We start from the raw sequence: 27,893 nt of genomic DNA, 5'->3' as shown, positions 1-27,893 counted from the left end.
ACAGCTATTTTGATAATCATATGATCATTTAGGTTTTTATTTTCAAGCAGAAATACCAATGAATATCTTTGGGACTGAAACCAAGGCTGTCAACATGGCAGGGGTGTTATCATTTTCATAACAACAGTGATATAACACTCCGTCTTCCACTTTTTGGTACGTTTTACAGTAAATATACAGCGACAGTACGTTGTCTTACTTTGTACCCACAGGAGTAGAGCAGCAGGGTACAGGAACACCACTAGGACAAACCACACGGAGATTGCATTTGCTCATGACTATTTAAGATTGTCCTGCACTATTTTAAATTTTTACTTTAATGTCAGTGTATTGGGGGGCATTGTGGGCATATTTGAATACGGTGGTAATTATAATTACTGCCCTTTCTGCCCTTGAGCTACAGGGAACTGTAATAAGCATTTTTAGAAATAACTGTTAAATAGTAAAGAATAAATAACTACTTTGCAGCCTCTCCATCAGATGCTGAATAACTTTTTAAGTGTCGTGTGTTGTTATTTGAATTTACACGTGTTCATGTGTTTACATGGAAAGCAGCCTCGTTTGGCTTTCACGTAGTTTTCAAAAGTATCTCGTTTCCTGCAGCACAGGGGCCTCCACCAGGGTCTTCGTACCGTGAAGAGTCATCACAGCCCCCAGCACAGGCTTATGTTGTAGTGTGTGCACATGTTGTGTCGGAGCTCAACTTCCTCGTCCTGCAGAAGAAGGAGGATAGAGGCGTGACGTCGCTGCCCGCAGAGAGGCCCGCACGGCAGGACGAGAGAGGCAGGGACGGACGCTGCTGCTGCGGCAGAGCACACTGCTGCGAAACACGGGAGCAACCAGGGCTCAAAACAACCGGCAACCGCGGAAACTTAGCAGAGACGACAGACGGCCATAATGCGGCACCGCCCGCCGACCCCGGAGCTGATGTGACTGTCCACACCCACAGCAGGGAGGAAGCGGCGGACACCAACAACACCTTTCCCCGGTTGCCTCGCCTCGTCACGGTGTGCGCGGCAGGTCGGTCGGTCCGTCTGTCTGTCTGGTGAGGGACATGTCCTCGCTAACCGTAGAGGAGGACCAGAAATGGATACCGACACACGTCCAGGTGACGGTGCTGAGAGGCAGAGGCTTACGGGGCAAGGGCAAGCACGGCACCAGCGACGTGTACACCATCATCCAGCTGGGGAAGGAGAAATACTCGACCGGCGTGGCGGAGAAGACCACTGAGCCGGAGTGGAGGGAGGAGTGCACCTTCGAGCTGCAGCCCGGCGTGTTGGAGAGCGGCGGACGGAGCAGCTCCTCGGCCGGGAGCAAAGAGCTAGTCCTCACCGTGATGCACCGGGCGCTCATGGGGCTGGACGTGTTCCTCGGACAGGCGGTGATCCCGCTTGATAAGGTCTTTCATGAGAGTAGATGCGTGAAAAACGAGTAAGTTCAACTGTCTCTACATGTCATAGGTGTGTGTGTTTGTCTGTCTCAGCATGCAGATGAGGGGACTATGCGACCGAAAGCTGCGTGCTTATGCTTAATCTGCCATCACTTTATCTGTTTTCCCATGGTCATTGAACTCATCAGGGTGTTTCTTTTCTTTTCAGTCCTCTTTGTCCTGCTGCACAGTTTGTACTCAGATATAAACACAGCTGTCAAGTCTCTGGTGCTGCATCAGGGCCCTGCAGACACACCCTCCCTCCTCCCACAGACACCAAACTAACTCTGAGCACATCTGACCCCTTCACACCTCACTGAGGCTGAAGGCTTCCCCAAAACCAGACCTTCTAGAAACTTCACAGTGTCCACATTAGGTGCATGTTTGTCTTCTTTTGATGGGCTCTGACATGTTGTTTCCCAATAGCTGAGGCATGACGTAGAGCTAGGGGGATTAATGCCTGTCCCAGTTTCAAGGGATTATCTAACAGAGTCATGATCTGAAAGCTCCAAGGTATTTTTAGCATAACATGTTGTTTTACAAAAGCCCACCCAGTGGAGCGCAGGCATGGATGTAAAGAAGTGAGGCATAGTTGGAGGTTGCATAAATTAAACAGTGTAAACATTGGACAAATCTTCGAGTAAATTCACGCCCTCAGATAAATCTTATTTATAATCAATATGTCATCTTGACGGAGTTGTTTAGTTGTGAAGGACATGTCATGGTGGAACAACTTTCTCTTAACCTTCATGTTTTATATGAGTCCAATGTCCTACACTCCCCATTAACACTCCGGGAGAAAACGCCTGAACTTGCTGAATTCAGCTTTTGGTTTGATAGATAGCGTTAGCACGGAAATGAGGAGCACTGTTAACATTTCCTTTGACAGTGATGCTTTATAATCAACTGAGGCCATGCTGTCAGTGGAGAAACTGGACTTCCTGCTTCTTCCATGTCTGATTTCTCAGTTTTATTGTATATGGTGCTACCAAACCTATACCTGCCACCAAACCATAATGACATGACATAGCTTAGTTACTTGTGGTGACCTGAAAAAAGGATTTGTCTTTGGATTTTCCTTTTACTTAACACCAGTCCGTTATGATTTAGGATGTCCCCCTCCCATCTGACACCCTGTCGACTGAGCCAATGATGAACACAAATGTTCCTCTTTAGTTTCTTTGATGGCAGTGTGATTAAAATGATTACCAGCCGACCTGATGCTGCTTTTCCTCAGACAGACGTGTGAATATGAGACGAAAGGGGAACCAGTACTCCTCCTGTTGACCGTGTTGGAGCTGGTCGCTTGAAGGTTAAAGTCAGCCTGTGATTTTGAAATGTCAGCAGTTTGGTGTCTTGGTACATTCAATGTCTCTGTGTGGTATTCACTAAATCTGGGCTGGTCAATAGCAGCACATCCCTCAGTCAACACTGCTGGCGTGTGTCAGCCGTATGAGAAACTCCCCCAAAACATCTATCAAAACATGAGACAAGTTTTAGCGGAAATGGTTGTTATTGTGCTATACGATACAGCATAAAATATTAAAGATGAAGGCTCCTGCACGCCAAAAAATGTTAGGCCTCCTGGGTATAAAGTTGCACAGATACACATTCTGCATAGCCAATGCGCAAAAGGGTCTGTAGAGCCTCTTGAGACTTCTGCCAGTTGAGCTGCTAACTTCCTGTTTAGCCTCCCTCTAACTTGAATGGGGATAAAATGATTTACCTGTGTGGCTGTTCCAGACTTTCCAAATGTTATTGGATCAAATCGATCAAATTCTGACAGTGAAATGAGTCATTTTGTGGGACTTGCGATGAAAAAGTGTTTTTGGGCCTTCATGCATCGTGTTCTGTTGTATTACACGGTTTAGCCACAGTGTCAAATCGGCTTTGAAGCCCAGCGCACTTCCTGAGGCCTTGGACCAACCAAAGCTGACTGAGGTGACATCACTTGAGGCAGTTTATTAGAGTTAAGACAGTTGCTTCGGGAGCCACAAGAGGCTTTAAACAACTTTTTCAAGCATATGCATTAGTTCACCTGACGACTGTAAACAGACTTTGATGTGTAAAATTGCTTCAGTTCCCCTTCAAGTTCAACACTGTATAAACTTAAGAATGCTCTTATTGCATTGTTGTCACTAAGCTGAACTTGTTAAGGCTTTGACACCTGAGTTTGTGTACCATTACTAGCACGGTGTACAAACAGCTGTCCGTGAACTTTGCCTAAATCAAATGTAAAATTAACAAAATTCTGATTTATATCAAGAAATATTTGACAGTAACTGGAACTGGAAATATATTAAGGACTGATTTATCATGATTGACTTATCTCTTTACATGGTTAGATGTAGACTGACTCACAACAGCACATGACTGCACAGTTTTGCAGTGTTACTGTACACATGTATGTTTTCCCCTCAGGATAGTTTGTAATTTCTGTGCTGTTCCGAGGGAACACCCTTAAAAGCAAAGTGGTGCTATCTTCAGGTTCTCATGATAGAGTAATCATGGGTTCATTCAAAGTTGTCTTTTTTTTTTAAAGGTGAGCTTTATTTGCATGGTGATCAATGGCGGCGGTCAAGTCTAGCGGTCTAGAATAAATACTTGCGATAAGTAAACTGCTCGGGTGAGATGGAAGACACTTTTAAAACCAGTTCAGCTCAACACAAACAAACCAACAGCAAAAGTCATGTTATGGACTGATGGCCACATGATATTTTATTTCAAAACATAAAAAATGCACCTTTGTTCCAGTGATTTCAGTTTCATGTTTAGTATTGCGGAGGACTGAGGAATGTGCCAAGACTCCTTCACATTACAGTTTGTAATATTTATGAAGCCCTTTAGAGCAGGTGAGGGCTTCACAGTGATGTAATGCTCGTGGTCGTACATTACAGCAAATGGAGATACAGCAGGTCAAAATGGCTCTCTTCTCCTGAACCTCTGACTTGTTTTATTCCCTCTAGGTTTCACCAGTTTCCATAGAGTGTGCTTCTGAATCATTGTGTTCCAGTCACAGTCAGTGGAAGTGAAGGATGAAGTTTAATTTTAGGAGGAGTTATGTTGGAGAGGTTATTCTGGGATGACCAGGTGATGAAGAAACAAGTGGAGACAGGTAGACCCTAGCATTGTTACCTGTGATAGCTTTACTTCTGCCATGCGCTTTTAGTCCTCATCCTGAAGGTGATAAAAGTGAAAGCATACTCTTTGAAAATACACAACCTGGAAGCTAACAGGGTTATGTTAGAACATAATAAAAGTCAGGTCTTTCTTTATTCTTACCTGTTTCGTTCAAGCTAATTAGTGATGTGCTGCCATACAAAAACAATACTGTTACCCACTGTTTCCATGTTACTATTTTTTTTTTGCACTGGACATTTTAGGTTAGCCTCAGTTTTTAGCAAGATATTGTGTATGCACTTGTGTATCTATGTGGCATATTTAAGACCGCTTTAACAAAAATTTCTTTCAAAACAAGTGAGCTTGAAATACCATTAGCTTAAATAGCTAGCTAGCTACAGCTAATGAAAAATGCTAGTATCAGTTGCCATTTCAACTCACAAGAAAGATGGTCGCTGGCTGTAAATTTACTATTTTAGCTTTCAAAAAAGTTAAAATAACTGACATTTTACCTACTAAACAAGTTACAGTCCTACAGTGAGGCACAAAATCCAGTATTAAACACCAACCAGTTTTCTGGATTCTCTCTAGCTACCTTTTTGTTACTAGAACAGAGAGAAAAGCTAAATAACCAATGTTTTAAGTATATATTAGAGTACAGTTTAGTCTGGTAACGAGAGCAGCTCAATAACCAGAACAGGCAGAACAGCTGGCCTCCAATGGGCAGCATGGGAGTATGCAGTGGCTGTGATGTACTTGCATGTTGAGCTGTAGGCGTTGAGCAGATTCTTGGAAAGGTGGGCGTTGGGTGAATTCCCCTGCAGGGTCTGTCAGGAGGAAGTCACAAAAACACTGCCCGATCAACACCCTATGGGCAACATCTAGCATGTAGCCTGCAATATTAGCAAAAATCTAATTTGTGATGCTTTTGCAGAACATTGAGCTTGTCAGACACACTTTCCCCTAATAATCATGTTTCTTCCCAAGAGGGGAATTTAAAATTTCAACTCTACTTTTCTGCACACCAGATATTTTTCATCACATCATGCTGCGCTGACATGTGATTTAGATGTGAAATAATTTGCCGCTTTCCAACCACTTCTTTCCAATCTACTGCAGTCTCAGTTTCACACCCTGTCATGTTTTGTATCTGCAGAAGGCAAAGCTCTGATGCTGTTTCAGACCTGAGTGTTAGCATAGGCCTGAGAACTGAACATCCATCTGCTGAGTGAAGCAGAAAGTCTTTATATGTGAGTGTGTGTGTGATGAACATCCAGAAAAATCCTCTGCTGCCGAGAGAGAGAGTTTACTGTCATCTAATGGACATTACAGTTACATAACAGTGTGACAAGTCATCCTCGATAAATGTGCCTCAGCTAGTAGAAAACATTTGTGTGGTGATTTATCAGATTAACTTGAAAAACATCCTATAGGCAGCAACCTGCATTTTATTCATATTTCTGTGTAGCTGCATCACACATCCTCCTGTGAGCCTGTCTGGCATCATCATCATGGAGGTACAGACAAGAGGATGCATGAAATATAAAGTACATTTTATCAATGTTATTAGCAGAGAAGAGCGAGAAGAGGCAGAGTTGTTTCCAGATCTAGGTCATTGTGACGCAGCAGCCTAAATGGTCTTCTCTTTAGTTCCTGTTGGTACTCGTTTCACACAGCACTCTTTGCGAGGTAATTTGGCAGCATGCTAATGTAAGCAAACCTGCCAAAGTGTGTGCAGGACAATGAGTTTTAGCTAATAAAATAAACATTTTATCTGACTGTTAATGCTGCAAAATAACGATTCATCTTTCTTTAGTTAATTCCAAACCCACTTAAAATTATGTACCTTATAGGATTAGTTTTTGACACTTCAACTCCTTAATGCCTCAATTTTTAATGCTAATTTTATTTCTAAAATGAATCATAATCTCAAACCGCCATTTTCTTGTTGTCTTTGCTTTTAAAGCATAAAATAAATGAGTGATAACTACGTAAGTCATGCTCAAGGGTATAAAAAAATCTCAGTGGTGAATCCATCAGTCACAGAAGAAATCTCTTCTTCAAAAATCTTATATATGAAGCTGTGCTGTTTTTAACCACTGGACTTGATTAAATGGGCAAATTCATCTTGATAGTGTTAGAGAAAGTAAGGACGTTTGAGTTTATAAAATGCCAGCTTGTTTGCTAGTTAAGTATCAGTGATGAATTGACCAGTCTCCATTCAATATCGGCATCAAGATTAAGTGTCTTGAATTGTGTTGAGAGGGTGAAGTTGTACATTAAGAAAAATGCCACTAGCAGCCCAATAGCTCAAGGCCTCCATTGAAGCTCTCACTTCAAACATCATAAATATTTCCTTAAACTGTTAGTTGTTATTTAAGAGATTTAGCATTGGTTGTTGGACATAAATCGCCTAAAGACCGTACACATTATTCAAAGGAGTAATGTCTGCTCACGTAGAGCCAACCCACAGTGCATACAGTCTCACATATAGTTAGAAGGTAGCATCTGAACTCCACGTTATCTGGAATCCCTTGTAATGCAGGAATTGTCCTTAAACTTCACACAAGATGACCTAACAGCACACTGTGGTAGAACTTATTTGAAAGTTGTATTATTTGCTGCAGCCTTTGTAAGCAGGCAGATGGGACTCCTCTTGTTTGCATGCTGTGATCTACTTTTGCTTACTGGCTCATTTTCACTGTTACTTAATATTTTGATTTTCATGTATGCAAGTATTTATTTTTCATGTGGTGCTTTCTTGAGACTGAATTTGTTTTATGATCCCGGCTAACAAGCTTGGTCTGTTCATGTCTCTGTGACATAATTATTTGGTAAGCTCAAGAAATCATCTGCTTGCTTTTCAAACCATTTTCTTGTTTTTCTATCACATTCCTAATGTGGACCGTCAAGAGTTACGGTTTGAGAATACAATACTCAGTTGTGTTGAAGTATGTAGGGAAGCTGGTGGTGAGGTAAGAGCTCATCGCATCCAGATGTGGAATGTGGTCCGAGTCTCGCGGCCTGCCTGCTACTTTTGGGGTGGGAAATTCGGTCAAACAAATAATGTCACAGTCTACTGAATCACAATCTAAATTTTGGTGGGGTTTTTTGTAATTTTGAAATGCCCTGTAGACTCTAGACTTGAAATAGCCTATGAATTTCTCCACTGGCATAATTAAAACACAACATTGACTTAAAGAGTTCACAGGCTCCTCATGCTGATAGCTACAACTCTAGTCGCATTATTTACAATACATCACCCGAGGAACAGCCACGTGAAATAATTCCTTTAATCAGCATAGCTGTGTAGTTGGGTACCTCATTCTGTTGGTTTGTTCATGTAGCACAAAACTGCTAGTCAATGTGAAGTTAAAAAACAGAAATAAGAGGACATTAAATCCCATGATCTCTGCGAAGAAGAAGAATGGATTGTGGACCCCTTCAAGATCAGACACATTTTAAAATTGTCAGTTTGCCAACCCTATTTGCAGCAAACGCTGTTGGTGAGAGATTGTTCTCTGAAACAACAACTTTGAGCCTCACAACAAGAGGTTCCTCTGAGCAATACGACCTTAAATACCAATATGCTAAGTTCCACAGTTGACACAGATCCTGTGCCCTTGGCATCAGTTTTATTTCAGAGTCTCTTCTGTCTGGCTCTGATACCACCGAGGCTCACAGTGCCCCACTGAGACTGAGTGCATGTGGGATAAAATAGGTTGATAGCCTACTTGTCTTGTAATTTCAGCCCTGTCCTGCCGTGAAGGGTGGTTTCTCGGAATTGACTTGTTCCATGGAAGACAATGTAAGCTGAGGCCTGGAATAAGATGGTAGCTCCTGCAAGAGAAAATTTCCTATCTACTCCTCAGTGGATTAGAGAGAGGAAGATGAGGAGATGGTGTCATGCTGGGATGGGGTGGAGTGTTGTGATTTCCTGTTTTTGCAAGATGGGGAAGCAGATATGCAGTTATGCTCTGCAGCTCAGGAATGAGACTGTTATAAAAAATGAAATTTGTGTAGACTCCCACGGATTCCAAAAAAAATGCAGAACATTTAGTTATGAAGACTGTAACCAAAAATTCTTCATAACATCAGCACAGTGGCCTTACTGAACTACACAGGCGTCTGTGTGGGTTGATGCTTTTGGGAAAATGAGTCCTCTTCAGGAACAGAGTGTGCCCTGCCTGAGGATGTGGGCTTCAAAATGTAGGCTGCTCTTTTTGTCTGTGTTGCAGTTTCTGTATTTAAATCTCATGTCCTTTTACTTATGTGTAGATTTGTTGTTGTCAGGGCTTTTTCGTAAGTCACATGGTGAACCAGTGCAGGTGCATCCACATAAATAGACCATTAGCTTTTTTGCATTGTGTTCAAAAACACAAGATGATTTGTATGTCACTAAAATAGCTTTTAACATGTTTGTGGTCAGCAGAAGGTATTTTACTGTTGTATTGTAATTCAGTCTGCCCAAGTCAACTAAATACCAAAATCTTCTCACATAAATGTAAATAAGTCACAAATTTACAAGTTTTTGCTCCACGATCTACCCCAAACATAAAAAGCAGTGGCTAGGAGGGCAACTTTGTCCATGAATAAATCACAATCCTTGCATGGCTGATGGTTGATTACGGTAGTAGTAGTTGTAGATTTGCAAAATAAAACCCTCATAGCTCCCTGGTCCTGCGTTTGGAATGTGAACCCCACCTTGGCTACAGGGAGTTGGCTGTCCAATCTGGAGGACCGATACTATTGTTGGAGGATCGATGTGAAACTTGAGTCCACACCTAACAGGCATTTGACGTAACAGCACTGTTATACAGTTTTAGACACATGAGCAAGAGCCTACTCAAAAATTTTTGTGTTTTGTTGAGGCCTCCATATATATAAAAGCAGACAGGCAGGTTCAGAGCTCAGGAATTTTCTTTGTTTATATGTTGTCTGATAATCTGATAACAGAATTTGATTGAAAGAAATGCAAAGTAAATACCTTCTATACCCTCTGAAGGGAGTGTCACTTGTACCTACATCTTTTTAATGTCTGTGGATGATAATTGGATTATTTAACGAAAACATCTTACATTTCCTGTGTCTGCTTCATATGGCAGGTTTCCACTGTTTTCTGTTTATGTGAGATGTGATGTTTGTTGTTCTCGTGGTGCTATAAAAAGCAGCAGCATTCCTCTCTCTTCTGCTTGTTATTTGTGATTCTTAGAGTTGTACTGGAAGGAGTTTTTCTGTTAGGTAATTGTTGTGACTGGCATTCTTCTTGGGTGTTACCACGTTTTTCAGGGCTGAACTTGAGGTCAGTGGCAGGATGATGATGAATACATAACAAGCCTTGTGGGTTTGTTTTTTTTTTTGCTTTCTCCAGCCTACAATTACACCAGTGTTTTGCTGGAGCAGGGAACTTTCCTGTAATCAAAGAGCTTCATGTTGGAACTGAACATGACCTGGAAATAAGGGCACTGGGTTTAGATTATTGTAAGGCCTTTTATTAAATATCTGACAGCCAGACCACAATTAGTTTAAAATATTTAGTGTTTCAGTAATTTTTGTTATACTTCTTTCGTTCATTTTAAATTTGTACTAGGCCAGTGTTTTTAGTCATGCTAGCAGCCTTGACATTTTGAATGATAAAATTTAGAAGGTTATCCCCACAGGATACATCTTAAATACTTTGGCTGACTTCTGAATTTTCATCCAGGACCATCAACAGTTTTTCAAGTTTAGCATGCTAACATTATGATGTTAGCAGCATGCTAACAGTAACGTGTTACCATGCTGGAATGTTAGCATGTATTGTCAAGCCAAACATTTGATGCAAACTGTAGGCTATGTATCATAACATGCTAATGCTAACTAATGTAGGGCTTAGCAGAAAATCGCTATTATCATACATTTTATTTAGATGATCCTGTCATCTTATTGTTCTAAACTTAATATTATAACAATAATGACTGAGCAAGCTGAAAAAGTTGTTGTTCGACATTATTGGTCTAATGCATAGTTCATACTTTTGAAATCAGTTTTATTATTGTATGTGGATCTTTTTTTACATTTATGAAAACATGTTTTCCCACATTGTTGAAAATTTTGGCAGTTCAAATCAATGCATAAGTTTTTCACTTGCTAGCTAACAGGCTACCCGCTAACGTCAGTATAACTAATGCTAACAGCAGATTGGTGCTGATTTACATACATTTGTAACCAAAAGAAGGACTGGGTAATGTTGCATAGCTTGCTAACACAGATGTTAAATACGAATAGCTGTTAACAGGCAGGTTAATTCTGGGCATACTACTTTCTGTGTTTTTCAGCTGAAAGCTAATATTTCTCTGCCAGTGAATCATTGGGATTGGTGGATTGATTTCAAACCTTCAAAGGTACAAGGATTTAAATACTTTTTTGCTTTTGTGTGACATTCTCCCATGACTGTCCAAATACTGTTCTCACAAGCTGCTACACTATGATAATGGAACTGACTGCCAAGTTTTGTGCCTCACTGAGTTTTTGCATTGTCATAATGTGTGTTTGGTATGTCTGGTTTCTAAGATAACAGTAAAGGTTCCTCCTTCAGATCACACATCAGTGGGTTTGCTGTAGTCTCGCTTTTCTTTCATATTTCACTTTTGATGTCTAAACCTCCATTCTTGCAACTTTGTTTGGCTGCACATTTGACTTTCCAGAGCATGACATTTAGATTTTCTTGTTGACTCAACAGACCAGGGACATTTTAGTTGTTCAAGAAGCAGCATTTGGGTTATTTTATCAACCCCTTATTCCAGTCTGACATCCTGTTTTATATTTGTGAATCTGACTGAATTCATTATGCTAGAAATTCTTCTTTTTAGACTGTCACAGTCACATAAAATGATTACAGAGTTATCTACATGTAACTGCAGTTAATTTTGTTCATTTGTTTAAAGTTTTCATTTTAACTCTATTTCGACTATTTGGGTCTGGCAAACATGCCTGCATTTGCACATTTATCAGATTTTAGTGGGATCTAATATAGCATGAATTTGGTGTTTTGCCTTTGGTCTTTTTCTATGACTTTTAATGTGTTTCCTAAATAGTTTTTCAGTAATACAATGAACAACAGAGAAAGCCACTGCGGTAGAGGTGTGTGGTGAAAATAGCTCAGCAGCACAGGAAGTGAAAAAATAAAAGCAGCTCTTGGTATTCAGTCTTCCTCCCTGTGCTGATAACTTACCTTTGGCAGCACCAAGTGTCAGAAACATGTGTTACCTGGGGGATTTTTTCTTAGTCATACTTTTTTTAAAAATCGATCACAGCAGACCAGATGAGACTTTCCCATGAGTCATGGTGTGGCGAACTTGTTGGCGCTGTTACACCCAAGGGTAGGCAGCATTTCTAAGAACTGCTCCTCTGTTCTCGTCCAGTGAAGGAATTTACAGTTTGTTTTTCAGTCATTGCTTGTTGTATTTATGTAGGACACTCATTTTACTTCATTGTTCTTTCTTACCAAAAACAAGAGGCCTGCCCAAGGTATAGGTATTGTCTTGGCCTTGTGGCATTAGTGGGATACACACTCTTACCATGTGTGAGGACAGATTAACCCCATTTGTAATACCAGTACAGTCGTTCACATTATTTCACTCAGTGCTGAACTGATTAGTGACTCAGACAAGTGTTAAGGTGGTAATTTGTTAGTACACCTTGTAATAAATTCTTTTATGTGTGCGTGTGATTTGGATTTAATATTTTTTTCCACTCTCCAACTCAACTGAGCATACTGCCATGTTTCCAAAATCTTACTTTGACATCTGTTCGGTTATATTTAATTATTTATTATGTGTTTTCTTTATTATCATTTTTTAAATCACAATGGAGTTAAATATATTCCCATTTAATATTTCTTTTGATTGCCCCTGTGTTACTTGGCATTGACACACTGATCTAACAGTTCATAACACGAAGACATTAGACAAAGACAAGATATATAATGCTGTAAAACAGAAAAGTAACAAATCGTCGTGTTTGAGAAAGTGGAGCCGACAATTGTTCTGCATTTTTGCTTGATAAATGACAAACTAACTAATTGTTTCACTGCTAAATGACATACGCAGTGTGTCTTTAAATCTCATTTGAATGGCTTTTTCTGTGCTGTAGGTGGTACAGGCTCAACTCGAAGACAGGGAAGAAGGAGAAGGAACGAGGAGACATTCAAGTCACCGTCCAGTTCACCTGGAACAACTTGACGGCCAGCATGTACGACCTCGTCATGAAGGACAAGACCTCCTCCACCTTCAGCAAACTGAAAGAGCGCATGAGGGCCAAGAGGAGATCCAGTGATGAGGACTCCTCATCAGCCGTCCTACCAGGTGGTTACGGATCCGTTTGTCGGATGCGACATCGCCTGCCGAGTGATGGAGGCGGGGAGGAGGATTACGAGGATGACGAGGGGGGCGAGGTCCGGCGCAGCAAGATGAGGACCTTTTTCCTGAGAGGGAAGCTGAGGAAGTCATCGGACACTCGTTCCAGCACATCACTCGGCTCAGAGAGCAGCGAGTCTTCATCTCGGGGTGGGAGTCTCAGTCCCACGGCTGGCATCAGCGTGGTGGTCTCTGACCTCTCCAACTCCCCCAGTAACAGCAGCAACCTGACAGTTGATAACAGCCCAGGTGAGAAAGACCAGTGAAGACGCCGTCTCATGATTTAGGGAAGAACATCTAACTGTTAGAATTCATATTTAGATCATTTTCAGTTTCACAGTCATCCTTTTCTTTCTAATCATCATGGATAGGTTCAGGTTTCCACCTTGTGGGACAATCCTGCTATGATTTACAACAACAAAAAAAACCTATCAACTAAACCAGGATTGCATCCAACAATTGCTTTTATTGTTGATGAATCTGACTATAATCTTTTGATTAATTAGTCAGTTCTGAGTTTTTAAAATGTTCAAAGTGACATCTTAAGATGTCTTGTTTTAAAAGTTGTCTTTAAGATATCCAGTTTATGAATTGTGGTAAGAAAAAGGTGCAAATGGTCTGATGTGAGGAAAGCCTGGATCAGAGGATCTTTAGGCTTTTTATTTATTTATTTTTGCTTGAAAAATGTAATCCACTTTCAAAGTAATTGTTGACTATTTCTCTCTTGATTGATTAATAGTTTCAGCTCTGGTACCACCACTATAAATTTTTATTGCATAACTTGCAGGATAGTGTAATCATCATGGTGATTAATGTGAAATGTGTGGAATAATCCAAAACAAACCACTTCCTCAAATGTCTTGCACACCAGCTGACACCTCTGACTTGCAGAAGGGCTTTGAGAGGTTTTGTTTTTCTTCTTGTTTATGAAGCTGCTATCAGGCCTAAAAAGGAAGCTCCATTACAGATGAAATGGATGGATGGATGATTGTCAAGCTGAAACTTTTCAGTTTGTACATGCTTAAGATGTTTTCAGTATAAAATAGATATATAAAAAAAAATAAAAACTCTTCATAGTTTTTTCTTTTCCAGCCTTAATGCTAAGCTAAACTAATCGTCTGCTGCCATCGTCTAACATACAGATATAAGAACAGTAGCTATGTCCTCTAAGTTTTGCAAAAAAGCGGTTTATTTTGCAAAATGTTGAACCCTTCCTTAAAGGCTCAAATGAGGATCCCCCTCATTTGATGAGACATTATAATGAACCCTTCGCAGAAGAAGAGACCACTAGCTCAATAAAAACAAACAAAGAAAAAAATAATGGAGCCCCTATTTCCAAACCTGTATAGTCTTAACATCACGCAGGGCTTAGAGACAGTCTGGTATTAGTGTTAATTATCCATATAATCATGTTGTGACAAAATATTCACATGGAGATTTTGTGGCTCTCCAGATTTCTTCCCAAAATGTATTTATCAGTTTGCACAAGTTCCACTTTTCATCATGGAATTTTTAATATCATAACATTAGTATAGTGAAAACACTAAATCATTCTGCTCTAACGCCACAGTGTTGTGTAATCAGCTAAATACCAAAAGGGTTAATGTAAAGTCATGAAATGTGAACGTCTCTTGTTGTGAAGCAAGTTGATAATGTGCCTGTGAAGAATTAATTAACTTCAAGTGAAAATCCCACAAGTGGAACTGCTATATTTTGACAGCTGTATAGACTTTATGGAGGCTTGCGCTCCTCTGAGTGCCATCTACATTGTTTAGCACCTGCTTGCACTCTGAAGTTGCATTCTGAAGCTCAGAGCAACAGTTCACACTATCTAAATTCTGAGGTAAAAGCTGCCTGTAGATTTTATTCACTAAAGTCATTGATTTCCTGTGTCCATCTTTTCTCATTTTTCCTTTTTGTGTCCCTCCTCTCCACCTCTTCTCGTCTCCTCCTCTTGCCTCGTTTTTGCAGAGCACACGGCAAACTTGTCGCCTAAGTCGTCGTCCTCTCTCAAATGTGAGTTTGGTGATGAGGCCGGAGAGATCACCATCGCAGTGCCTCAGCCCACTGTGTGCGTTAATGGAAGCCATGCTTACAAAGTCCAGCACCTGGACCCGGGCTCAGGAAAACCTCCAAATTCTTTAGGCCTGGGACTGTTGCAGAAGTCTTTGCCTCTCTCAATGTCTCTACAGAACCTCAGCCTGCGGGCTTCCACAGACCTCCCTAAAGGCCCTGTAGGAGATGGGCGTCGCTGGTCTTTCGACAAGCCCGGCGAGGAGGAGAAGGCAGCCATAGCGGCGGCCCTGCAGCAAAGCGGCCCCATGCTGGGTGCAGACGAAGAAGAAGTAGTGCGGTTGGGACAGCCCGCTCTTCCCAAAGCTGCCTCCTCTGCAGTGGAGTCGGAAAGCCAGGGGAAAAAGCAAAAGAGGAACTTGTTCTCTTATGGCAGGAGTGAGTCAGCGGGGAAAGGGCAGAGTCAGTCCAAGGATGAGTCTGAACAAGCCCCAGCTGCCACTGAGGAGAAACACAAGGGATGGTTCGGATCTAAGGACTCGCACAGCAAACCCAGGTGAGACACTCGCTGTGATCACAGAGATGACTAATCACACACTGACAGGTTCATTTGTCACAACAACAAACAGATGACGAATTATCATTTTAGCATGAATATGGATAGAATGAAGAGGGCCAAAAAAACTGCTCACCTTATTGCTAATCCCCTCCAGGTAGAATAGATTTTCTCATTTTACTAACAAAAAACAGGCCTATTCCCCAAAATGTTGCAACATTCCTTTAAAGGTTAATATTTTACCATACTGCTAATTCATTTGTTCAATAATCCGTAACTGTTTGGAAGTAAAGTAATGCATATCTTTTGTGTACCTGTTTTCTTCAGATAGAACTCACAGAAGCCTTGTCTGGAGTAAACGCTTCAAATGTAGGGTTAAACTTAAAAATCCACACTCAGAGAAGTAGCATTACGTTCAATAGCTATTAGAGTAGTTGTTTACTTTTCACTTCCTGTGTACCAGCATGGCTGCCAGGATTTGCTTCCAGCTCTGTACACGTCCGTCCTCAGCTCCTGGTCTCAGTCTCTGGTTACAGCAGGTATCTGCAATGCAGATGGAGGAGGGAGCTGCTCTTGTGAAATTACCTTTATCAAGCTGAAGCCTTGTGCACGCTGTAATATGGTTCAGTGAGAATCATCACTGATGTGAGCCGGAGTTTCCCTGCTCCCCGACAGGTTTTGTGTATATGTAGGGTTGTGTGGGTTTGTGTGTGTGTGTGTGTGGGCATCGGTTTTGTATATGCATTTGTAATTTGTGTGTGTGTGTGTGTGCGTGTGTGGGGGCAGAGATAACGGAGGGAAGAAAACCCCTATCTAATTTCATTTCCACTTCTAACACAAGCGCATTCTTAAGTGGGTAATTTATTTTGAGGGTGAGCTACCTGCTGTTCTGTACTTTCTTTGGTACTGCCCACTGCTGTAAGGAATGCACTGCTTCCACAGTTTGAATTGACATAACATTAGCCTTTAATTCAGGTCTAGAAGGAACCTTAAAAACAAGCTACAAATTGTAATATTCCTGTATACTGAGCGTAAACAAAATATTGGCCTGTTAAGCACCTGCTGATTCACGCGAGGTCAGCTATTCTGGACCATAGTACGCTCAGTACCTTTCTGCCAGCTCTGTAACTATACATTTTCACAGGCTACGCACCCACATGCTCTTACATCCATGTGGAAAAGCGCCAAGTTGGCACCAGTAGCACAAAGTAATCACTACACCCAGCTGCATCAACTTTCCATCATGTGCCAATGAAAACACAGAAGAGCCACAGAGATGGATGTTTTTAAAGATTCGAAAACACGTATGATTGATTTCAATGATTTCTATTCAATTTTTGATTGATGCTATTTGCATAGCAGTTGCAGTTAAAGCCTCCACGGGTAGATTTTCACAGGATTAGAAGATTTTTCCAGTTATTCTTCCTGCAAAATTTAGTTTGTTGAAAAAAAAATTACCACAGTTGTGGTATCGATTTCAGCCCATTCTTCTTGGTAAGTTTCAGTTGCGTGTCTGGTGGTAGCAGCGTACTTGCAGTCTGCCAAAATCAAAGCAGTTCTATCCATAGGGACTTTAAAGCTGCACTAATGAATGTTTCATATTCTCAATGTTTATATTGTCAATGGGCATGGTGGATTACAAGTGAAAGGGGTCGCTACTAGTGATGAATGCATGTTACTGTCATTTAGCTAATTGTTTTGGTTTTCCTGCTTGCAGCTTTACTGCTTTGGTTCAGTGTCATTTCTCTCATCAAGGCTGACTCTCATCAACAACAGTCAGCTGTTTTCTCCAAAACCCCCTGGACACTACCTGTTTCACACCAAATACAGACTGAGGTAGTGACTGGCAGCTAAAGCAACAAAGCTCAGACCATTGACAATATATAAAGATGGATGACATGACATTTTCTCAAAAGTGAAGCCAAAGCATCTGGATGCCCCCCTGGTGGCTGGCTGCAGTATTGGTCACAAACCCCTCGGCCCTCCATGTGAGCAGATGGAAGTTTGGTTTTATTTATTCTTTTGACACTATAAAAATGTGTGAAATGTCGTGATAGACAGCTGAGCGCTGCTCTTGATTGGGTGAGAACTTGATACTGCTCCACCGCCCCATCATTACTGCACAGACTCAAATAATGTCACCAGAACAAGATGGCAGCACTAGTAGCTGGGATATTTTGGTTTCACCTTTGTATCGTGAGAAAGTGGAGACACGTCGGCCATCTTTATATATGTCTGCTGGTTGAGTAAACTGGGATCCCTTTGCTATCATGTTCGTTATCAAAGGTTATAAAATGTCACTGCTGTGTTTCCAGCTTGTTGCGCTGCCCCCAAGTTGCCAGAAAATTCAGTTACTGCAGGTTTAAAGGTTTTTCCAGGCAGTGAAGCAACAATGAGGAAAACATCTGTTACAACAGCTAAGCAACAAAACTGCCGTGTCTGAAGTAAAGCAGAGTTTAAGGCAACAGTACATTTCGAAAAAAAACAGGTTGTACAAAAGCCAGTCTGTAAGAATGCATGATTAAGATGTGCTTTGAGACAGAAAACCTAGTGCAGGTCTGCAGTTCAGCTGTCTGAACAATCCTCACTAATCAAGAGGACTGTGTGCCCTTCCTTTCACAGCCTGGTGGTGCCCCCTAAACTAGAGCCCAGTCCTCACCCTCACCACCCACCCCTCCCACCTAGTCACCACTCCTCGGGTCCCTCTGTAGATCCTGCTTCTCTGGTTTCCCCACTGCATCACACTAACCCCTTCTGCCACTCACAGAGCACACCACCTCTCTTATCCCCCGGCAACCCTTTCTTCTCTCTCCTCCAACACAACCCTTTCTATGAAGACATGCTAGCTGCTCAGCCCCTAAAACCTTCGCTGCCTCCTCTGCCCTATCTCTCCAGTTCCCGGCCCCCGATAGCTCATCTCTTTCCCCCGGCGTGTAATACTAACCTGACTTTGACTCACGACAACCCAACCACACAGTACTCCATCGCTGGTATAGATGCCAAAGTTGAGAAACGAGCTCTTCCTCCGACTGCCACGGAAGGGGGGACACCTTCGAGCAAGAGGCCATCCAATCCTTTTACATCTGCTGGGGGGCTGGAACAGGAAGCAGAGTGGGATGAATCCTTTGAAGCGTTTGCAGCTGGCAGGCTGCAGTCTCCTGAGGATCTGACCACAGATTGCAAAACACAGCAAAACACACCCAGTGACCATCCACTGGAACACTGCAATAATAAAAAGGCATTTCTACCCCTAACGGATGCTGATCAAAACACAAAAATGAATGACTCACCACATCTTCAACCTTGCACACTATTAGGATTTGAATTGCATAAACCCAACAGCCAGGTGACTGGTGCTAACATGTATCACTGTGACACATTTACACAATTTCTTGAGCCAATCCCAGAGCACACAAGTTTTGAGAGTGATAGCATAACTTTAAATACACCCGATAACTCATCAGACCTGGCTGCTTCCATTGAAACTAACCAAGCTAACAGTACTACTTACAAAAATGATTTAACTGACACTAATATGCCTCAAGCCCCCCATCACACTTCGGCTGTGAAGCTCAACAGCAGCTCCCCAGATCCTGGTTCTTCAGGTCTCGGGAGTTCAGCAGAAGAGGATTTCCTCTCCTGTGTCTCTTCGTATTCAGATAAATTCTCTGCATCCTCCTCCGAAGAAGCTGAGGCACAGAACTTTGAAAGCAACATCCTCAGCTTTGAGAAATCCTCTGAGTTGGCTGTGGTGAAAAGCTTAAAGCCCTCAGAGTCTGAAGATGACATTACTGTCGGATCAAATGATCTGTCTGTAGTTGATCTAGACCAGCACACTGTTATTCAGCACAGGGAAGGTGATGAAAAGATAGATATAAATGTTTTGGAGGGGTCATTGGCACTGCAGTCCCCAGTGCTCACACATCAGCACCCTGTGATCACTGCACAAGAGACTCGGGCACCACAACTCTCAGATCTACAGACAAAATCCAATGAGGATTTTTCTAAAGTGTTAAACGTTTCCTCTGAATCTGTAAGTAACACTACACATGCAACGGCTACAGCGACTCCAGATGATGAACTCTGCTCCATTCACCCATCATTACCCATCATAACCTCCTCCCCTAACATGAGGCAGAGTTTGTCGGACTTGCTTATTGAGAGAACTACCATAGGAGAGCAGGATGCAAGTTGGAGATCTCCAATATCATTCGGGCTTGTTGGTGATTTTCTTAACACCAGTCACATCAGTCCCAGCCAAGGCTTTGACAACACACTGTTGCACCCTCAGGTATTCGATCAGAGCACCAGCCTTTATGTGAGCACTGACTCGCAGGGTTACCAAACCTGTGAGTCTCACCCATCCTCCAAATGCTCGGAACCAAACGAGACGCTGCACTCTGCGAATTCAACACTCTGTGGTGAGCTAAGCGAGATTCAGAGCACCGCTGGCTCTGCTTTGGGCCAAGAAGATTCCACCCATGCATGCAAACCATCCAGTGAAGAAACCAAACAAACTGACCAAAGTGAATTACCTCTCTGTAGAGCTGAGGACAACATTACAGCTGCTGAGCCAAGAGTCATGACAGAGGATGACTTTGGTTTGGAAGTCCTCCTTGCGGCATCGACAGATACTTTCGTGAACTCTAATCCAAGGGGGCTCACCGAGGGAGATGTGGAAAATCAGCATGTCTTCTTAGACGACATGTTCTTGAAATTCCCTCAGTCACAAACGCTACACCGCTCCCAGTCGGAGGGCACACTGACGCCTGCCTTTAACGAGCTCCTCCTGCCCTCCTTTGGGAGCGATCCTGGTGCTATACAGAAGGAGTCTTCTTTGGCTCAGCCTGGCCCTGACCTCCCCTCCCTGACCTCCTCTGCTCCTTCTCTAACTCTTGACAGTAGTAGCTCCCCTATAGCGCTCTGTTCCCTCTCTCCCCTTGCCAATGCTATGGCGAGGTCACCACCCAGCGTGGCACAAGCTGCGGCGCCAAAACCAGTGCCTCAGGAGACCCGGCAGCAGCAGGCAGCCAATCAGCAGAACAGGTGAGGTTGCACATGCTCAGTGGTCGGTGAGAAGGTGGAGAGGAAACACTTTTTCCCACTTCCAAAAATTTCTATCCTGTCGTCTCTTCAGTCTGCCGCTCTGCTTCCGCCTGCTTTTCTTCTTCTGTGCCACCGACTCTCAAGGGATTTCTCCTTTGTGGTGTGACCTTCTCTTTTTCATCACTTTGTTACACACACACACACACACACACACACACACACACACACACACACATACACACATACTAGTGTTAACAGGACTCCTGTGCAGGTGTATTGTGTGTGTCCTGGCTCTGTGGTAACAGGAGAGGAAACAGAGCCTCAGGCCAATTAGCAGTTATTATTTTGCCCTGAATCCTACCACACACCCCCTCCTCCCACCACAAACACACACACACACCACCCCCTTCCGAGCTAGTGTTCTCACACAACTACACTCATTTGCCAAAATCTCAACCAGAAACCAGGCTTTATATGAGAAAAAAGTTGTCACTGATAGCATTTGCTTCACACCTCGGGGTAAATAATACATTTAACACATTTCTACATGTTTGATTGCGCATGCAGTTAACTCAATTAATTTCTTCTAAAAGTCTAACCTTCTTTTCTCTTGATCACGAAAATTAAGACTTTTCAGAGGTTCATCTTCAGCATCCATGTCTGGTGTCATCCTGGAGGTCCAGTTCAAGTGCTGGCCTAAAGAAAGCTGTATATGACAGAGATTGTGGCAAGTCTCTGCAGTGAGTGAGTGGACTGAAAGGATATATTTCCTTGTAAATGTAGGTCACTGACACAGGAAACTGTCTTTCCTGTGCTATTGTTGAGTTGTAGCATGAGCAAACCTTTCAAGTTTTCCTTAAAGAACTCATTTCTGGTTTGTCAGCCAATTGGCTCAGCGAGCAAATTGATTTAATTAAAACAAAGAGCTAGTCACTTGTGTAAGAAACAAAACAATTTGTTGAAACGAGAATTTTTTAATGCTATTTTTTCTGTCTTCAAATCAGTTTCCTCAACAAAACTACAGTTGTGATGTGAGTGATTTTCAGAATAAAAGCCCATTTCAGCTAATGTTTTTAGCGTGTAACTCCTGTAAAATAATGTTTACCTGTGCCCCCTCACTACAAGATGCGGCTTCAGTGTGAACATCATGACTCACTCTGCTCCATCACACACTGTTTCCTTTGATGGATCTTTAGGCCTGATGAAGTGAGCGAAAAAACCCCAAACAAAAACAAAGCATTTGAGAAAAGTCAGAAAAGGTTAACATAGGTTAACATAATTTTGCGTAGCAGAAACATATGTTTCTTCATCCCTTGATTTCATCCCACCCACAACCACAACAATGTTTAATCATATTAAGGATTATATAAAGGATTTTACTCTGAAAATCACACATTGCGCAAACCATCCCCTGACTTCCCCTTTGGTACTTTTAGAACAAAAACAGAGAAAGGAAAAACAGACATAAATCCAAGTCCTCTTACTGAAATGAATCATACAAAAATGAAATAATTTCTGACAGACTGATATGTCTGTATGGTAGAAGCTGGAAGGTAACCAGCTTTTTAGGCTGTGGCTTTGAGTGAGCGATGGACCCCCAGTATGGCAGCCAGATGGAGTCCTTCCATCACATGAAAGTCTTCTGTATTAAGCTGAAAAACCACAGAGGTGTTGTCGTTTGACGTATGTTTGTGCTGCTCATGTTATCCCGTCCAGCCCCCACCCAGTGAAGCCCCTGACCACTGCCATGCTGGCTGAGGAGAAGCGGACTGAGGGCCGGTCAGTGCTGGCCACCGGACTGGAGAAGCTCAAGTCCACCATCCACCCGGGGAGGAGCAGCCAGCTCAGCGAGCAGGAGACGGACAGGAAGAAGGTATCGTATGATGTTACAATAATGATATGAAAGTACTGCAATACTTCAGAGGCAAACAACAGCAAGTATTTGTTTTGTTGTTGTCGTTTTTTTATTGGTTCAGTGGTCAGGAATTGGGTTTTAAACCTGCAAATACATCTGTGAACACTTCTGAAGTTAGGATACATTTTTAATTTTCTCTACTTTCACAACTCCTGCACAACAATAATAATGATGAGATCTCACTTACACAGCAGTAAAGGTAACAGATATTTCTCAAATTGCTTTATTAGTGAAGTCATGTAAAGATTATGAAGTTTTCAGGAATCGAAAACAAAAAGGCAAACCTAGCAGGTGACTTAGAAAACAAGAGGAAAGAATAAAATTCTTCATCTCAGGTAAAATTACATAATTTTTTTTTACTTAACTTACTTACATTCTCTGTAAAATCACCCTCCTTCATACTTGATTTATTACCTCTGTAAACAGTTCCCTAATGATATTATGTCTCAGTCACTAGTTTCAAGTCTTCTTCAAGACCACATTGTCCATGTCATTTGGTAAATTATGGTCTCATTTGGTGTGAAAGAAACACTAAAGCAGGATATGATTTAGTGCGTGGCTACCTTGTGATTGACGCTATAGCGTGGTTGCTACATTACTACCAGAAATATTTCTTGGATTCTTAATCAAATCTAATCAAGGCAGAGGTGTAGCAATGTGTATCCTCCCCAGCTCCACTGTATCATTCAGATATGGTCATCTTTGGCTCCCAGAAACCAAGATGGTGACAGCTATAGTGCCAGACTTGAGGTAGTCCACAAATTGATGGGTGAGGTTTACACTTGGTTGACACAGAGAGCAAAGTGAATGTTGACGTCATTACACGTGCAAGTGTTTATTTGCCCCAGACAGCCTAATATTTAACTGTACATTAGCCGTAAGCCAGTGAGTGCTGGGAAACTGAGGTTGTCTGTGTGTGTCTGTGTGTTTCAGTTCAGCCTCTGACTGAACTCATCACTCAGCTGAGACTCCGGTTCTCTGTTTTCTTTATCTCCAGTTCTCTTTGTATATTCATGAAGTAATTCAATGAAAAGACATCACCATTTTAACCTTTGTCACTCTTTTTCTTTCTCGCCGCCTGTCTCTCTCTCTCTCTCTCTCTCTCTCTCTCTCTCTCTCTCTCTCTCCCTCTCTCTCTCTCATTCTTCAGTCCATGACAGAAGGAGCGGGCTCGTACTACCACCTGAACCACAGTGAACTTGTCGCCCTGCTGGTGCAGCGGGAGGCAGAGCTGGAGAGGCAGAAGGAGGAGTTTGAGCGTCAGAAATGTTTGCTGGCTAAGCGGGAGGTGGAGCTGAAGAAGCTGAAGCCGCAGGTCAGAGATCTGGAGGACTACATTGACACACTGCTGGTGCGCATCATGGAGCAGAAGCCCACTCTCCTGCAAGTGCGATCCAAGTTAAAGTGACGAAGGGGGCAAAGGGTTTCCAGTTCAGTCCCCATCTGTTCACTGTAACCTCCACAACAGCTCTTTAGTCTTTTCACTGCTATGCTGTCCTTTTTGATACAAATATCTAGGCACTGAAAGATGTCCAGGCGATGTTTTCCAGACGGCATGCTTTACTGTGCTGAAACGTGGCCTCATTTGAAGGGGTTTGGTTCGGCCGGTCCAGAATGTAGCGGGTCCTCAGGTTGTTTTCAGGTTCACACAGCCGGTTAGTTTTATGTTCACAGGGGAGTGAGCCCACCGGGTTCAAAAGCCAGATGCTTCCATTTTGGGGTCCTGATTGTAGAAACATGGATTCCTCATTTTCACTTCACTTCTATCACCTTATCACAAAAGAGAGAAATGGCAGAGTTTCAGTCCTTAACACAGTACATCCAACCGACTGCTCAGACAGTTTATTAAATTAAAATTAAAATATATGTACTTTTTCAAAGGTTTCACAGATCTGTAGGGGGAGGAGAGCTAACAACTTTAAGCGTCACTCTGGTGGTTTTGCATATTTTAGCTATAAATTATATATCTTTAAAATCAATTTTTGCCATTGTCCCTTTCTGTATCGTACCATAAGGTTTAAATTGATTTTATAACCTCAAGGCAACCTTTGGTTTTATTTCATTTTAGTGCAGCATGAAAATCAGTCTGAAATCTGCACAAGATTTCAGTTCATAGTTGCAGTGAAAAGTAGGCAGCACAGCAGTCACAACAGTCCAAAAAAACAGAGTTGCCAGAAAGCATTGTGCTTACAAGCTGTGTTGCAGGTGTGTAGCTAATGATTATTTTCATTTTCAGTTAATCTGGTAATTATTTTCCCTGATTAATGGACTGATGGACAAATGTCTGGCCTTTTGGAAACTGGTTTAAGCAAACAATAGATTGTCATAACAGTTGACTAATTGTTTCAACTTGAATATGTTGCCCAAAAATCCAAAAAAAGACAGCTGTAAATATGGTTGTCTCTGAAAGCGGCAATGGACAGTCAGGCTTTGGATTTTGTAGTGTTAAAGTAATACCATTTTTGGTTTTCAGAACAGGCCTAGCTCAAAACTACTGCATTACACTTGATACTATAAATAAAGGCAACAGAACGTTTACTAAAGTGGATCTTGAGTATGTTTCAAGTTTCTGCAGGTGATTTCATGCTTAAAGGAATAGTGTTGCAAGGTGGATGCAGCAACATCCTGAAGTGCAAGAACTCCAGGAAGCTGTTCACCAAAAAGTCCCCATAAAAATACAAGTTAGTGCTTCATAGTTTGCATATTTTTTAACTTTGGACAGAGCCGTGTTAACTGTTTTCTTTTTCCCAGTCTTAATGCTAAGCTAAGCTAATCACCTCCTGGCTTAAGTAGACTTCACTTGATGAGGTGAAATCATGCAAAACCACCAGTGTGTCATGTGGAGTAACGTACGCCTATAAAGACTTGTGTGAGATGATGTACATGTTGTTTTGGATTGACACTCTGCAGAAGTTCCCCAGTTCTGATGGTAACATCAAGTGCTCCGACCAGTTTTTGAAATGACAAACCAAATGAGCGGTGTGTGAGTTCAGCCTTGTCACGTTACTGGGAACTGATCGTAGCTCATGAATGTTCAAAAAGTGTTCTTAGCCAGCAAGTGAATGGTTTTTTTCTTCTACGCACGAGGAGTGCTGTTTATCTTTTGCTTGCTCCTACCTGTTTTCCTCTCCTTTGTTTCTGTTCAATGGGCATGTCTTGAAATTACCCATAATGCTCAGCCTAATAAGCTAACTGATTCTTGTATGGGTCACGGTGTTATCAGGTGAAGACAGTATCACTCAGTATCAAAATCAGCCATCACAGCTTCTCTGATCTCATGCTTCTGCCTTCCCACGTGTGCGTTATCAACACGACTCCACTGTTGAGAAAATGCTTGCGACATGCTGGTACTTGTCTCCCACCCCCGATGTCTGCGTGTCACATCTGCTTCAGCCCGAGCACGCGTATCGCTACTGCTTTCAGGTGTTACAAAGGGATATATACCGCATTTTACAGCATATATGCCGTATTGAAATGCCAAATGCTGCCTTATTTTATTTTATTTCTTTTTTGTTCCGACGTTCATAAAGAATCTAGCACTTCATTTTACTCTTCGGGGCTCGGAGCGGGTTTTGGAAAAGAAAAGCCGTTTGTTCACTGAAAGTTTTTTTTTAAACTTCTGTTCATGCTTTGTTATGTTGTTTAGCTCACTGCACAACAATAAGTGTATGCATACCAATAGAAAATGAGCAGTAACAGTGATTCCTGTGAAATGCCAAAAAAAGCCTTGAAACGTAATTGATACACCATGAAGTATTCTGATATGATGCCACTTTTAAAAGCATTTGTGGATGTTCTTGCACTACTTAATCGTCAGAACATAACTCTACTGTACCTGTCTGTAGATATCGGTATAGTTAGGTCTACTTTACACCGTACTGCACTTTCGAATCGCTCTGTGATTTAAGCACTTGGCCTACTTTGACACCACAGCGATGATTTTCCAGTGAGCTTGAAGCATATGAAAACATCAAGAAAAAAACTGTCTCGTCATCTCAGTTTTGCCGTGAGATCTCAATGTCAAGTGCATAGATGACCGTAGAGACATTAAATGTGACTCGACACTTATGAAGCGCAAGAATAAACGTCCTCCTCCATGTCTTCCATTTTCAAGGTTTTTTTTTTTTTGTTTGTTTTTTTTAATTTAAGTTTAAACTGATTGTATTTTGTCCTTGATTGTGTAGCTGGTGGAGTGTGATTAAGGTAGTATGTAAGATTGGAAAGTTTACAATTCGTGATGCAATTCTGTTTCACAAATTTTGTATATTTAATAAAGAATATTTTGTGTTTCTTGCTCACCCTATGTTTGGTTTTAAATCTTTCTTTTGCTTCAGGTCTGATTGTGGTAATTTCTTTGTTCACGGAGGGGTTTTCATGTTTGCTTACATGGTTTGTTTCTGATACTTATTAATTATAATTAATCATATAACTAATTATAATTTTTATGTCGGCCTTTGGAATTTAGGTCTCAAATGTTATTTACTTTATTCCTTAAATTTGTCTACTACATCTTAAAAGAAATTTAAAAGAAGGTTTGGACCAGATTTGATAAAATGCCATCAAAATTCTTAATGCTTATTCAGTTCTGTAGCAGATTTTTTTCATATGATAGTATGAAAGAAACTGAGTGATAAAGCCAAATCTGAATCTTCGTTACCATCTTGCAAGCAGGTCCGTACCCAGGACGCCCTGAGGTCATGAGCCCACGTGCCCCTAATTCTTTTATATATCACTGTACTGTTTAAAGGCCCTCACCTCGCAGTCATGATTCATATTCTGCTGCACGAATGCAGCACTGAATCCTTATTTTATTACATTCTTCATGGATTGATATGAAAAACCCTAAAAATATCTAAAAAAATCTGCCAAAATGTGAATTTTGCACGCATGAAAATAAGGCTAAATATAACAAGTCTAAAGGTCCTGGACGCACTGTGCATACATAAGGACATAACATAAGGACATCATCTTAGTGTCTTCAGTGACAGCTGCAGCCTTGCTCACGAGTCATAACACTGCACGTGCTGTTTCCCACAGGAGATGTGCAGAATAACACAAGCATATGCAGTTAATGCGCATGTACATTGAAATGTCACACAACTTTCCCTGGGGCGTTAATTCATACTCCAGGCTGTAAATTGTTTTGTTATGAATATTAGAGGTTCACGTTGTTTTGTCCAGCCTTTAATTCAAACCCACCACCAGGGGGCTATGTTATACCCTCTAAACTCAAACGCCTTCCTTCAGTGCTTCCACGAACATTTTAACGCAAAACGTCTCGCTTTGCGCCAAACTGAAGCATCACATTTTTACCCGCTAACTTCCCGTTTTCAGACCGAAAACAAACCAGGTTCTCCTGGGAAGTGTAGTCAGCTGTCGTGAGGCTCAACCGAGCAATACAGCTCGGAAAAAACTCCA

At 41.8% G+C, this 27,893-nt stretch overlaps 1 protein-coding gene across 5 annotated transcripts; it reads left to right on the top strand.

Annotated features, from left to right (window-relative positions):
* Nucleotides 1-234: 234 nt before the first annotated feature.
* rab11fip5a (RAB11 family interacting protein 5a (class I)) lies at nucleotides 235-26,778 on the top strand. 5 transcript variants are annotated; one of them, XM_046412341.1, is made up of 7 exons: nucleotides 1,295-1,431; nucleotides 1,599-4,544; nucleotides 12,683-13,194; nucleotides 14,917-15,514; nucleotides 18,137-20,560; nucleotides 22,277-22,433; nucleotides 23,626-26,778. In XM_046412341.1, exons 3-7 carry the CDS (start codon nucleotides 12,780-12,782, stop codon nucleotides 23,881-23,883), a joined length of 3,852 nt encoding a protein of 1,283 aa, XP_046268297.1. In that variant the 5' UTR covers nucleotides 1,295-1,431; nucleotides 1,599-4,544; nucleotides 12,683-12,779; the 3' UTR covers nucleotides 23,884-26,778. The 5 variants fall into 5 exon arrangements, with proteins under 5 accessions (XP_046268295.1, XP_046268296.1, XP_046268299.1 ...); XM_046412339.1 differs by lacking the exon at nucleotides 1,599-4,544 and having other exon boundaries at nucleotides 235-1,431; XM_046412340.1 differs by lacking the exon at nucleotides 1,599-4,544 and having other exon boundaries at nucleotides 236-1,431; nucleotides 18,410-20,560.
* The last annotated feature ends 1,115 nt before the right edge of the window (nucleotides 26,779-27,893 follow it).

This window comes from Scatophagus argus, chromosome 15, assembly GCF_020382885.2.
Source record: "Scatophagus argus isolate fScaArg1 chromosome 15, fScaArg1.pri, whole genome shotgun sequence".
In the NCBI taxonomy this organism is placed as follows: domain Eukaryota; kingdom Metazoa; phylum Chordata; class Actinopteri; family Scatophagidae; genus Scatophagus; species Scatophagus argus.
Note: the sequence above shows the minus strand (reverse complement) of the source record. Positions and strands in the feature narration are given on the sequence as shown.